General features: G+C 40.1%; 1 protein-coding gene across 1 annotated transcript; it reads left to right on the top strand.

The window, feature by feature from the left end:
* The first annotated feature begins 861 nt into the window (after window positions 1–861).
* On the top strand, window positions 862–1,788 carry LOC139178840 (olfactory receptor 12D1-like). The gene has a single exon (XM_070777630.1). It carries the CDS (start codon window positions 862–864, stop codon window positions 1,786–1,788), a length of 927 nt encoding a protein of 308 aa, XP_070633731.1.
* Window positions 1,789–15,195: the final 13,407 nt, after the last annotated feature.

The raw sequence follows: 15,195 nt of genomic DNA, 5'->3' as shown, positions 1-15,195 counted from the left end.
ACCCTCTCCCTCTCCCACAGAGTCCATAAGACTGCTCCATACATCAGTGTCTCTTTTGCTGTCTCGTATACAGGGTTATCATTACCATCTTTCTAAATTCCATATATATGTGTTAGTATACTGTATTTATGTTTTTCCTTCTGGCTTACTTCACTCTGTATAATAGGCTCCAGTTTCATCCACCTCATTAGAACTGATTCAAATGTATTCTTTTTAATGGCTGAGTAATACTCCATTGTGTATATGTACCACTGCTTTCTTATCCATTCATCTGCTGATGGACATCTAGGTTGCTTCCATGTCCTGGCTATTATAAACAGTGCTGCGATGAACATTGGGTTACATGTGTCTCTTTCCCTTCTGGTTTCCTCAGTGTGTATGCCAAGCAGTGGGATTGCTGGATCATAAGGCAGTTCTATTTCCTGTCAATTGTTTTAAATTTAAAATACTTACAATAGCTTATTAGGTATAGAGACAGCGGTGTGGTGGAATACTTAAAAAGTTGCTTCCTATTAGAGTTAACTTAGGAAGATAAAAGAAAAGTTGTACAAGAATGTAGCAGTTCACAACCAGAGAACATAGCATGCTGCAATGTACTCTGAATTACTGGGAGAAAAAAAAAAACCACTAATGACAAATCTTGTAAAGATAATAAATGTTTGACTTATAGACCATAAGTGATAGGTGGCTTTAGTATTGAACAATCTAATAGTCCAAATATGGCACCACCTCTGATTTTGGATTGTATAGAACAGCAACACTATTCCTTAAAACATTTGTCTCAGCAAGAAATCCTGGGCTAGAAGGACTGGTTCTCATTAAAGATTGTCTTCCTCTATTATCTTGTCTTTTTTTAAAGTGATGCTGAACCGAACTTCAATCACTGAATTTCTTCTCTTGGGAATGACAGACATCCAGGAACTGCAGTCTTTTCTCTTTGTTACTATTCTTATAATTTACTTTGTCATTGTGACTGGAAATGGAGCCATCTTGATAGTTGTCATCTCTGATCCAAGACTCCATTCTCCTATGTATTTTTTCCTGGGAAACCTGTCATGTCTAGATATCTGCTTCTCCACGGTGACTCTGCCAAAGATGCTGGAGAACTTCCTTTCTACACACAAAGCAATTTCTTTCTTGGGATGCATAAGCCAGCTTCATTTCTTCCACTTCCTGGGCAGCACAGAGGTCATGTTGTTGGCTGTGATGGCCTTTGACCGCTTTGTGGCTATCTGCAAACCACTTCATTACACTGTTATCATGAATCATCAGGTCTGTACCCAGATGGCTGTCACTGTCTGGATCATTGGGTTTTTCCATGCCCTGCTGCACTCAGTAATGACATCTCGTTTAAACTTCTGTGGTTCCTACCACATCCATCACTTCTTCTGTGATGTTAAGCCATTGCTGGAGTTGGCCTGTGGGAACACTGACCTCAATGGGTGGCTACTTCATACTGTCACAGAGACCATTGCCATGGGCTCATTCTTTCTAACCCTTCTCTCCTATTTCTACATTATTATCTATCTTTTCTTCAAGACTCATTCTTGCAAAATGCTTCATAAAGCACTGTCTACTTGTGCCTCCCACTTCATGTTGGTTGTTCTTTTATTTGGTCCTGTTTTTTTCATTTACATTCGTCCTGCCTCAGGTAGCTCCATGGACCAGGACCGGACTGTTGCCATTATGTACAGTGTAGTCACTCCTGTGCTAAACCCACTGATCTATACTTTGAGGAACAAGGAAGTAAAGGTGGCCTTGAAGAGGGTGATCAGAAGGAGGCCCTGACTTGAGGAAGTCTAGAGAACTCTTAGAGGTATAAATAAACAAGCAATGAGACAGTTGAGATGTGAAATAATACTGCTACACAAAATTGCTTGCCATATATATTACTTTGCCAGCAAAGGTCTGTCTAGTCAAAGCTATAGTTTTTCCAGTAGTTGGATGGTTGGATGGCATCACTGACTCAATGGACATGAGTTTGAGCAAGCTTTGGGAGTTGGTGATGGACAGGGAAGCCTGGTGTGTTGCAGTCCATGGGGTCACAAAGAGTTGGATACTACTGAGCGACTGAACTCAAATGATACATGTATATAAGAGAGGGAATAGTATAAAGGAAAAATAACTGGGAAAGTCTAGCCTAGGGCTCAACAATACATTCTTAGGTAATAGAAAGGAAATATGAGCAAATGGAATACTAGCCATGGAAGTCTAATGATGAATTTGTTTTTGAGATATTAGTTGATAAAATTGATTTGTTATATATGGTAATAAGTTCTTCTCTGAATTTTGTTATAGAAATATGCTTCTATTCCCCATGTAGTGTGTAGATAGGTTGTTTTTAAGCCTATCCATATGATCCCTCCATATTAGCACATTTTAATGTGAGAAGTAAAATTATGACACTTTCAAATTTTGAAGATTTTAATTTAGGAGCATAATTACTCAGTTAGAAAAGTAAATGTTAATTCACGTGATTGAAGGGGAATTTTTACGAGGTAGTCGTGATTTCTTGTTATCCAAGCAAAGAAGCAAAATAGTAATTAAAGAAAATTACATTGTAATCATGAATTACAATGAAGCTGAAACTCCAATACTCTGGTCACCTGATGCGAAGACCTGACTCATTTGAAAAGACCCTGATGCTGGGAAAGACTGAAGGTGGGAGGAGAAGGGGATGACAGAGGATGAGATGGTTGGATGGCATCACCGACTCAATGGACATCAGTTTGGGTAAATTCCGGGAGTTGGTGATGGACAGGGAGGCCTGGCATGCTGCAGTCCATGGGTTTGCAAAGAGTTGGACAGGACAGAGGGACTGAACTGAACAGAATCATGAATTAACAGAAAACAAACAATGGTTCATCTAAGGAGTTTGGGAACCACTATTTTCAGGAAGTCATTGGCCAAACTGTCAAGGATTACTGTGAAATGTTATTTAAAATGGAGGCAGGTTGAAAAAGCATCTCAAGAATATCTTTTCCTTATTTGTGACTTATTTTTTCACTCAACTTATGGTCATGGAAAATGTTGATTTATAGAATCTCCCCCTTTTTTGTTTTGTTTTCCTACTCTATTTCAACAAACTGTAATGCAATGTAATATGATGTAACACAGGAGAAATATTAAGAATAAATAAAATTAGTTTTCTTTCCCTTGTACTCATGTTCAGTCACAACTCTTTGCTACTCCACGGACTGTAGGCCACCAGGCTCCTCTGTCCATGGGATTTTCCAGGCGAGAACACTGGAGTGGATTTCCATTCCTCCTCCTTCTTCCCCTTACTTGGCAACTTTATACTAAGTAAAAGCAATGAGGCCATAATTTCTGAGATGTTTCTGCAGCTAATAGTAAAGACATAGTATGTTTCTTGGTGTCTCAGTATCTAGGAGTGGCTGTTGGCCCAATGATAAGGTGTCAGCATTTATAACTCTTCAGATACACACACGGGGCCTCCCAGCTGGTTCAGTGGGTGAACACCCTGGCTGCAATGCAGGAGATGCCAGAGACGTGGGTTCAATTCCTGGGTCAGGAAGATGCCCCCAGAGGAGGGCACGGCAACCCACTCCAGTATTGTCACCTGGAAAATCCCATAGACAGAGAAGTCTGGTGGCCTACAGTCCATGGAGTTGCAAAGAGTCATACACAACTGAAGTGACTGAGCATAGATATACACATAGGCAAGACTATGAAAGTTATTTTGAGCTGTTGGATTGACCATTCAAACCTCCTGCTTTTACTTTTGCATACCCAAATAACTTGGTTCTGATTTCATGCTTGTACTACTTCTATCTTCCTGCTCAGTCTTCTTTAACCCATCAATTCAGGTCTTTAGATGAGAGAAGGCATTTGTGGATAAGGTATATTCCAACTTGAACTATCTCAGACTAGCTTTTCGGTCAGTTGTAATTTGTTCTATAATCCAGTCCTAATGGAAGTTATGAACTACAGAAGAACAATAGAGCTCTGATTTTATATTGCTGCATAAGAGACAAGAGGAACTAAAGAGGCTCTTGAAGAAAGTGAAAGAAGAGAGTGAAAAAGTTGGCTCAAAACTCAACATTCCAAAAACTAAGATCATGGCATCTAGTCCCCCCACTGCATGGCAAATAGATGGGGAAACAATGGAAACAGTGAGACACTTTATTTTGGGGAACTCCAAAATCACTGCAGATGGTGACTGCACCCATAAAATTAAAAGACCTTTGCTCCTAGGAAGATCAGCTATGACCAACCTAGATAGCATATTAAAAAGCAGGGACATTATTCTGCCAACAAAGGTCTGTCTAGTCAAAGCTATGGTTTTTCCAGTAGTCATGTATGGATGTGAGAGTTGGACCATAAAGAAAGCTGAGTGCCAAAGAATTGATACTTTTGAACTGTGGTGTTGGAGAAGACTCTTGAGAGTCCCTTGGACTGCAAGGAGATCCAACCAGTCAGTCCTAAAGGAAATCAGTCCTGAATATTCATTGGAAGGACTGATGCTAAAGCTGAAGCTCCAATACTTTGGCCACCTGATGCAAAGAACTGACTCATTGGAAAAGACCCTGATGCTGGGAAAAATTGAAGGCAGGAGGAGAAGGGGCTAACAGAGGATGAGATGGTTGGATGACATCACTGATTCAGTGGATATGAGTTTGAGTAGGCTCTGGGAGTTGGTGATGGACAGGGAAGACTGGCATGTTGCAGTCCATGGGATAGCAAAGATTCAGACATGACCTAGCAACTGAACTGACTGATAACACAATAGTACTCAAAATTTTACTGATTTAAAACCACTTTTTAAAAGAAAAAAAAAACACTTTTTTCATTAAATTGCATTATTCCATGGGCCAGAAAACAGAAAGATTTGACTCTGCTAAAGAAAGTCTGGGTCCTCTTGGTTAAGTTAACTTGAACAGTTGTTCATGGAATAACTAGGACCTAATAAAATTTTTCCCTGTGTTTCTCTCTCCAGTTTCTCTTTGTAACAGTTGGACATAGAATGCCTGGGAACTGATAAAATCTTTCCCTTTTTATTCTCTCCTCCTCCACTTTCTCCTTGTGACTACCCTGTACTTCCTCAGCAGGGATAATGCAGGGACTCGGAGGGCCAACAGACTAAGGCAAAAGCTGTTAGTCATTGAAAGAAAAACCCCATAGCCAGAATTAACATCATTTCTATCATATTCTATTAGTTTAAGAAGTTACAGACCAACCTCACATTTCTTCATAGAGAGAGAAAATAAATCCTACCTTTCAAGGGAAAGAGTGTCAAAGAACTGTGGCCATCAGTCCCATCTCTAACTGTTGCAGAAACCAGTACTCGAGAAACCAAGCACCACACTCGGAGAGTTGGAGAACTCAGGTTTATTTCACTGGTGGGCCCAGAGGAGTTAACTCTCCAAGCTCTGAGCCCCAAACAAAGCGGTTACAGAGTTTTTTATACACAACAGTGGGTTTGCAGGGGCTAAAGCAATTGCAAAGAGCAGGACAAGGGTGAGTGAGATAAACTCCTGTTCCTAGTATTGTGAGTCCCCACTTTCTGAGACCTATGTGATCTAGACTGCAAGGAGCAAGCTGGGTTACAGAGGCAGAAGGAGAAGAAAGTTATGTAAAATTTAAATTTTCCTCTTCATAACTACAAATAGCTTTCATAGTCCTCATATACAAAGTACACTTACTCCCTCTCCTAGTTCTAAAATGTATAACATTACAACATCAGTTCAAAGTCCAGGTCTTTTCATCAAATCAAGGTACAAATGGGGCTTCTTGTGTAGATCCTTCAAGTATGATTTCTTGTAGTCTGAAGAACTTAGAATAAAGAGTCAAATTATCTGCCCATCACAGACTCAACAAATAATGATACAATAGATATAGAATGACCAAAACAGAAAACTTTTATTGTAAAAGGGGAAAATGGGAGGCACATAACTGTAACAGGACTTCTCTGGGGGCTCAGATGGTAAAGCGTCTGCCTACAATGCGGGAGACCTGGGTTTGATCCCTGGGTCAGGAAGATTCCCTGGAGAAGGAAATGGCAACCAACTCCAGTACTCTTGCCTAGAAAATCCCATGGATGGAGGAGCTTGGTGCAGGCTACTGTCCATGGGGTCACAAAGAGTCAGGCACGACTGAGCGACTTCACTTTAACAGCAACATAGCAGTAGTAAACTCCAAGAGGGGGCATTTTTCTAAATTTGCCCCTAAAGCCCAATATTATGAAATTGAAAATGATGACACCGATGAAATTCTTTTTAAAAATATTTTCAGATCAGATCAGATCAGTCGCTCAGTCGTGTCCAACTCTTCGCAACCCCATGAATCGCAGCACGCCAGGCCTCCCTGTCCATCACCAACTCCCGGAGTTCACTCAGACTCACGTCCATCGAGTAGGTGATGCCATCCAGCCATCTCATCCTCTGTCATCCCCTTCTCCTCCTGCCCCCAATCCCTCCCAGCATCAGAGTCTTTTCCAATGAGTCAACTCTTCCCATGAGGTGGCCAAAGATCTGGAGTTCCAGCTTTAGCATCATTCCTTCCAAAGAAATCCCAGGGCTGATCTCCTTCAGAAAGGACTGGTTGGGTCTCCTTGCAGTCCAAGGGACTGTCAAGAGTCTTCTCCAATACCACAGTTCAAAAGCATCAATTCTTCGGTGCTCAGCCTTCTTCACAGTCCAACTCTCACATCCATACATGACCACAGGAAAAACCATAGCCTTGACTAGACGAACCTTTGTTGGCAAAGAAATGTCTCTGCTTTCGAATATGCTATCTAGGTTGGTCATAACTTTCCTTCCAAGGAGTAAGCATCTTTTAATTTCATGGCTGCAGTCACCATCTGTAGTGATTTTGGAGCCCAGAAAAATAAAGTCTGACACTGTTTCCACTGTTTCCCCATCTATTTCCCATTAGGGCCTTACAATTATTATTAAGATATACTCAATTAGACAAATGCCATATTCACAAAGCTCTTTGATACAAGCTTTTCTCTGAGTTGAGCTGAGGGTCAGAGGACTTTGGAACAATGTTGTTAAGATTTCTAGGAACATTTTTGTCTGGTTGAAAGTCTATAAGTCATGTCCTTAAGATTCTTAGAGAGGGTCTAGGAGACCTGACCTTAAGTCTTTTAGAATCTAATCTAGGTTTCCTGTTTATTTTTCTGAGGTCCCAACAAAGGATTTTACAGCCACATCCTTGAGATATCTAACCAAAGCCCACATTTTACTCCCAGCACCAGAATTTGATCTTTGCCTCAACATCATTTTTACTTTGATAACCCTCTACCATATAGAGTATCTAGGACTTACATACAGTTAAACTTTTGAGTCTGAACTGTCTGGCTTCTTTAAATTTCCTGTAAATTCTGCTTGAAAGCTGAGTGGTTTGGTTTTTAGCTCATCTCATTCCTTATGTATTTTATAATAGTCAACTAAAAGAAATTGCTTGGAACTTTCACAATTCTTCCTGGTAGTCTCCTCAGCAAGATATATGGGCTCAGGGTGACGACAGCATCATGGCTGTATGGCTCCCTTTGCTGCTCCCCTTCCATCTAAAACCAGTAAAACATCCATAACTCAACAAAGTTGCCTCTGCCCAACACCCCACGATGCCAGAGAATTCCATATATCTGTTCATATAAGTGTTAGGACTAGAACATATAGAAAAGGCACAACCAGGAGCAGAGGACGGGTAGGGATTATAATTCCCAACCTCCAGGGACAGCAGCTGAACCTGTGGTCCCAGAAAACAGAGTATCTTCAGGGGAGGCAGCACATGACTCCAATCTCTGAGCCTCAGCAGTCCCCACGGCCACAGGCAACCAAGTGGCAGAGACAGTGAGGCCTGGGACCCCATCCTGCTAGTTGTGGAGACACTCCAACTCCAGGCAGCTTCCACCCACAGCAGCAACGCCTATGAACCCAACAACCCCGGGCAACATGGGGACCCTCCCAACCCTAGCCCTCCAGCCACCTCCACCCTTTTGCTGTGGTGGCCGGAGCCTGCAACACAGGAGGCCCTGGGTACAGTGGATGTGCTGGCCATTCCAGTGCCCTAGGTGGCAATGCCAGTGACACCGGGCTGGGCAAGGCACTAACAACCCCGGAGGCAGGAGTACTGGATGACACCTTGACAGAGGTGCTAGAGGGAGCAAAGTGCCAATTCTCAAGTGTAACCAGAGGTAGCTCGGGTAAGGGAAACCAAAAACTTATGCAGCAGTGCGACCACTAGGAACCAAAGATAAGACCTCTCCTTTCTAACTTTTGAGTCCGCAGAATCAAATAAAAAATAAAAAGTTTTACCTACAGAAGAAAGTGAAAGTTGCGCAGTCGTGTATGCAGTAGTGCCACCTACAAGGAACCAAAGGAAAGCCCTCTAATTTCTAACTTGTTGAATCTTCAGAATCAAGTTTAAAAATAAAAAGTCTTACCTACAGAAGAAAGTGAAGTTGCACAGTTGTGTCAGAATCTTTAAAGCTGCACAGTCATGCCCAAGTCTTAGCGACTCCCATGGACTATACAGTCGATGGAATTCTCTAGGTTAGAATACTGAAATGGGTAGCCTTTTCCTTCTCCAGGGGATCTTCCCAAGCCAGGGATCAAACCCAGGTCTCACACTTTGCAGGAGGATTCTTTACCAGCTGAGCCACAAAGGAAGTCCAGGAATGCTGGAGTGGGTAGCCTATCCCTTCTCCAGAGGATCTTCCCGACCCAGGAATCAACCCAGGGTCTCCTGCATTGCACGCAGATTCTTTACCTACTGAGCTATCAGGGAAGCCCACCTATAGAAGAAAGGTGTTTGCAACTACAAATGCCCTAAAAGGAACAACTCATCAAACACCATTATGGACCACTGTAACACATTACCACAAAAGAAAATGACAGTTCAGAAATCAGACTTAAAATATAATGTCCCCTAACAGATAAAGAATTTTATATAGCTGCCATAAAAAAAAAAAAAAAAAAAACTGCAGCCAAAGTCACATGCAGTGAAGAACTTTAGAAATATCCTTTTAATATATGAAAGAAAAATCAAGGTTTTCCACTACTGCATCCCTGCTACTGTAATAGATCTCAGCCAATGTAATTAAATAATAAAATGAATAGGAAATAAAAGAAGAGGAAGGGAAGAGACAAAAACCTTAAATAATGCAGAATATATTATTTTTGACATTATAAAAACTGTAAATTTATCCAAAATAAGTTGCAAACTTCCGTTCACACAAAAACCTGCGCATGGATGTTCATAGCAGCTTTATTTATAACTGCTGAAATTTAGAAGTAAACAAGATGCCCTTCAACAGGTGAATAGATACTGGTGCATCCTTACACATGCCTGCATGCTCAGTCTCAGTTGTGTCCAACTCTTTGTGACCCCATGGACTGTAGCCCACCAGGCTCCTCTGTCCTTGGAAATTTCCAGGCAAGGATACTGGAACAGGTTGCCATTTCTTCTTCCAGGGGATCGTCCCAACCCAGAGACTGAATCCACATCTCCTGCCTTTCTTGCACTGGCAGGCAGATTCTTTACTAACTGTGCCACCTGGGAAGCCATATCCATACAATGGATAGGTAAAAAGAAAAAAAAAAGCACAGCTATCAAGCCACAAAAAGACATGAAGGCATCTTAAAGGCATATTAATAAGTGAAAGAAGATTCCAAGTACATGGCATTCTGGAAAAGGCAAAACTGAAGACAATAAAAAGATCAGTGGTCGCCAGGAGTCTGGGGAGGGAGAGATAAAGAGATCTAACTTGGGATTTTTAGGGCAGGAAAACCATTCTGTGTGACACTGTAACTGTGGATACCTGACATTATGCATTCGTCCAAACCATAGAATGTACAACACAAAAAATGAAACACGATGTAAACGGTGGGCTAGAGAAGGAAATGGCAACCCACTCCAGTGTACTTGTCTGGGAAATTCTATGGACAAAGGAGCCTGGCAGGCTACGGTCCATGGGGTCACAAGAGTCAGACACGACTTCACGAATAAACCACCACCACCACACAGGCTTGGAATGATGTGCCAGTGTTGATTCATTGATTGTAACAAAGGTATTTCTCTGTAGAGATGTTGGTAGTGAGGAGGCTGTGTGGGAAACGAGGAGGGGTTATGTAGGAACTAGGTATTTTCTGCTCAATTCTTCTGTGAAACTAAAAGTGCTCTGAAAGTCTGTTCATTTAAAACAGCAACAATAAAATCGATGTATTAAGAAGCAAATTTAAAATGAATTTGAAGCTTAAGTAATGCTGCCTAATAAAAACCAACATATACAAATCAAATATTCAGCTACAACAATAACGATTATATAGAAAAGTTAGTAGGCCATGAAATACAACTAAAAATAGAAATGAATTCACTTTTTAAAAATGAACAAAACTTACAAAAGTTTTTCTATCCAAAGATTTAAATTAAAACTGAATAAAAGTAGCAATATATCACATTTAAATATGAGATAATTAAATACTGTAACAGATATCTTGTACAAAAAAACAAAAACAAAATAAATCCAATAGACTTTAAAGAAAATTCCACAATCAGTGCAAAGGGAATAATGAAGGAGACCACACAATTAATGAATAATGTTCCTACCTAGACCACTCACTCTAGAGTCTGAACAGATCAGTTCACTTCAGTTCAGTTCAGCCTTTCAGTCATGTCAGACTCTTTGCAACCCCATGGGCTGCAGCATGCCAGGCTTCCTTGTCCATCACCAACTCCTGGAGTTTACTCAACCTCATGTCCATGAGTCAGTGATGCCATCCAACCATCTCATCCTCTTTCGACCCCTTCTCCTCCTGCCTTCAATCTTTCCCAGCAATAGGGTCTTTTCCAGTGAGTCAGTTCTTCGCATCAGGTGGCCAAAGTATCGGAGCTTCAGCTTCAGCATCAGTCCTTACAATGAATATTCAGGACTGATTTCCTTTAGGATGGACTGGTTGGATCTCCTTGCAGTCCAAGGGACTCTCAAGAGTCTTCTCCAACACCACAGTTCATAAGTATCAATTCTTCAGCACTCAGCTTTCTTTATAGTTCAACTCTCACATCCATACATGGCTACTGGAAAAACCATAGCTTTGACTAGACGGACCTTTGTTGGCAGAGTAATGTCTCTGCTTTTTAATATGCTATCTAGGTTGGTCATAACTTTTCTTCCAAGGAAAAAGTGTCTTTTAATTTCATGGCTGCAATCACCATCTGCAGTGATTTTGGAGCCCCCCAAAATTAAATCTCTCACTGTTTCCATTGTTTCCCCATCCATTTGCCATGAAGTGATGGGAACAGATGCCATGATCTTAGTTTTCTGAGTGTTGAGCTTTAAGCCAACTTTTTCACTCTCCTCTTTCACTTTAATCAAGAGGCTCTTCAGGTCTTCTTCACTTTCTGCCATAAGGGTGGTGTCATCTGCATATCTGAGGTTATTGACATTTCTCCTAGCAATCTTGATTCCAGCTTGTGTTTCATCCAGCCAGCATTTCTCATAATGTTCTCTGCATAGAAGTTAAATAAGCACAGTGACAATATACAGCCTTGACATACTCCTATTTGGAATACTCATATTTCCTATTTGGAAACAGTCTGTTGCTCCATGTCCAGTTCTAACTCTTGCTTCCTGACCTGCATACAGATTTGTCAAGAGGCAGGTCAGGTAGTCTGGTATTCCCATCTCTTTCAGAATTTTCCACAGTTTATTGTGGTTCACACAGTCAAAGGCTTTGGCATAGTCAATAAAGCAGAAATAGATGTTTTTCTGGAACTCTCTTGCTTTTTCGATGATCCAACAGATGTTGGCAATTTGATCTCTAGTTCCTCTGCCTTTTCTAAATCCAGCTTGACTATCTGGAAGCTAATGGTTCATGTACTGTTGAAGCCTGGCTTGAAGAATTTTGAGTATTAGTTTACTAGTGTGTGAGATGAGTGCAATTCTGCAGGAGTTTGAGCGTTCTTTGGCATTGCCTTTCTTTGGGATTGAAATGAAAACTGACCTTTTCCAGTCTTGTGGCCACTGCTGAGTTTTTCTAATTTGCTGGGATATTGAGTGCAGCATTTTTACAGCATCATCTTTTAGGATTTGAAATAGCTCAACTGGAATTCCATCACCACCACTAGCTTTGTTCATAGTGATGTTTCCTAAGGCCCACTTGATTTCATATTCCAGGATGTCTGGTTCTCGGTGAGTGATCATACCATCGTGATTATCTGGGTCATGAAGATCTTTTTTTGTATAGTTCTCCTGTGTATTCTTGCCACCTCTTCTTAGTATCTTCTGCTTCTGTTAAGTCCATACCATTTCTGTCCTTTATTGTGCCCATCTTTGCATGAAATGTTCCCTTGGTACCTCTAATTTTCTTGAAGAGCTCTCTAGTCCTTCCCATTCTATCACATGGAAATATTGAATGATAAGCAGGTCAGGCTTATCAAAGGCATGGAGTCACAGCGAAAGTGGCTATTTTGGTTGAGCCACAGAACTTCAACTGGGCCCGTCAGGGCCACAACCAATCCATCCACCATTAAGCCAGATAGACAGGCTATGTCCACCAGCTCCAAGTACCATCTGGGAGTGGCAGAGAGGGTAATAATTACTAGGAGGGATTATATCCTTTGACAACCACCCAGAAGCATCCAGCTATCCTGGGACAGTCAAAGATAAAGAACTGGATCAAGGAACCAGCCATAGAAATAAATACCTCCTGCAGGAAGCCCTTTAGCATTTTTGGCATCACTTTAAAGATGTAGGGGGGAAAAAAAGATATGGAGATTATCAAGGAAGGACAGAAATACAAATATATGGACTGAGAACAATATTTTACACAATGAGTATACAATAATTCTTATTGATTTGTATTCTATTCATAGCATATCCTAGAACAAGAAACTATTAATGTGATGAATATGTAATGAGTTTCGGCAAAGCAAGAAAAATAAACTGCAGTAGAAAGATACATAAAGTACATGGCATTCATAACTGTAATTAGAAAACTTTGATAGATGTTAGATCACATACAGGTACTCCTTCAATGAATCAGATTTTTTACCTAAAGGATATAGGAAGAAGTGAAGATACACATTGGAGAGACCAGCCTCATTCTCCCAGAGAGAAATGTGAGCTCAGGGACCCCAAAATTAAAGAAAATATTTTAGTGTTAATACCAACAGTGAAGAATCAGATTTAGAAGAAACAAAAACAATACTACTTCTCCATATTCCTCTTTTTTGTTTTGTTTTGTTTTCCATAGAACCACAGTAATAAATGAGCAAAATATTTAAAGGGTATTGAAATACAGATATCTTTCTGTATGGATCAATGGGATATCACTGGCCCTCATTCTTTAACTGTCATTGCTCAATTTCCTTCCATTTCATACAGAGTTTTTGAAGGAAAGTGCCCAAGATAAGAAAATGCATCCACACCTCTGGTCCCAGGAAATGAAAGGTAATTAAAGAAAACACGAAGTCATTGTGAATTGTCTCAAACTGTTTGTGGTTCTAAAACTAAGAAAGAAACACAGTAAGCAAAGAAAATAGGAACAACAACAAAAATGGAACTCAAGATGATGAATTCCCTGAGGAGAATCCTCTTATATTGCAAGGAAAGAAAGGTAACAGGTTAATTTTTATAATAATCTTCACAAACCCAGGGGACACTCTCTCTTAGGGATGATATGTTTAAAGATCCGTGGATCATAAAAACGGGCAGAATTTCAGCAAGAAGAGGTTTTAGAAGATGAAGAGCTTATACTGTAATCCCAATATAAACCATCACATCAAATATTTTTCTACTCTTTATTTTTCAAATATTTTTATACTCTTTATTTTTCAAATATTTTTATACCATTTACTTTTCAGGAGTGTCAACCTGATAAGGCTTCTTAACTGTGAATTTGAACACTCAACCAGGTAGGAAAATGAACTAGGAGACAAGCTGGAGAGTTGTCCATATTATCTGTCTTCTTGCCTGTAGTAAATTTACAAGCCAAGGATTTAGACCTGTTTCTTATCTTATAATGAACCTTGTGTTTGTAGATTATGAAGGTTCTTTACTGTCTACAATTTTATTGCCATATCTCTAGATATTCTCAAAAGTAGATATGTAATCTCTACATATTCACTGTGATGCAGTGAAATAAATCATTTAGTACAGAAAGTTTCATTGATATTTTTTTAATGTTAGGAAATGGTTTTTTCTCCAAATGAATTTTTGATACGATTTTGTTTTGTGTAGAGAACCAAAAATAATATCTGGCATGACAATTATATCTTAAGCAGGAGTCACAGAGTTTAACAATTTACAAAATATACTTGGCTATTAAGGAAAATTAATAATAATTATTAATTTCCCTGATGCTGGGAAAGATTGAAGGTGGGAGGAGAAGGGGATGACAGAGGATGAGATAGTTGGATGGCATCACCAACTCAATGGACATGAGTTTGAGTAAACTTTGGGAGTTGGTGATGGACAGGGAGGCCTGTCATGCTGCAGTCCATGGGGTCGCAAAGAGTTGGATACGACTGAGTAACTGAACTGGACTGATTAAGGAAAATTACTCTGAATCCCTTGAAGCCAATCTTTCATAAAGGTGTAATAAAAGTTAGATAATTTCTCAAACTTTATCTGGTTATAAAGCCTAGAATCCCACAGGATCCCTAGAAATGTCCCCTAATTCACTTTTCTACTTTAGTCACTTAAAATCTTTTGTCTCTCCTCTCAGGGATTTTCCAAACTTGAGATGATTTCCTGTTTATAGGGAACACTTTAATGTTTGCATCTCTATTCAGATTCTTATAGCTCTTATTATCCTTTCATTGTCTTTTTTTCTGAAGTGAAACCCTTCAGGTGGTTTCCTACTAAGTCAAGAGACAGCAGCGGGGAGTGCTTAAAAGTTTACCCTCTGTTAGAGCTGACTTGAGATGACAATAAGGAAGTTGCATCAGAATGTAGAAGTTCACAGCCAGATAAGATGCTAGGCTGGCAACATGCTCCGAATCTCTGGGTAAAGGAAAAAATAATGATAAACCTAATGAAGAAAACAAGTGGTTAGGAAACAGTCCATTACCAACATGTAACCTTAATATTTATGAAGTTAATGGTCCAAATATTATACAATTTCTGGTGCTGTAAATGGTTAAAATAACAATGCTCTCCCTCAGAATATGGTGTCTAGGTAGGAAAATCCTCAGCAGGAGGCCTTTGGTTCTGATGAAAGTGAAAGT

Source organism: Bos indicus, chromosome 23 (genome assembly GCF_029378745.1).
Source record: "Bos indicus isolate NIAB-ARS_2022 breed Sahiwal x Tharparkar chromosome 23, NIAB-ARS_B.indTharparkar_mat_pri_1.0, whole genome shotgun sequence".
Lineage (NCBI taxonomy): Eukaryota > Metazoa > Chordata > Mammalia > Artiodactyla > Bovidae > Bos > Bos indicus.
Note: the sequence above shows the minus strand (reverse complement) of the source record. Positions and strands in the feature narration are given on the sequence as shown.

Bases quoted from the DNA above. Each gene is read 5' to 3' on its own strand.
- LOC139178840 (XM_070777630.1), top strand. From the start codon at position 862: ATGCTGAACCGAACTTCAATCACTGAATTTCTTCTCTTGGGAATGACA.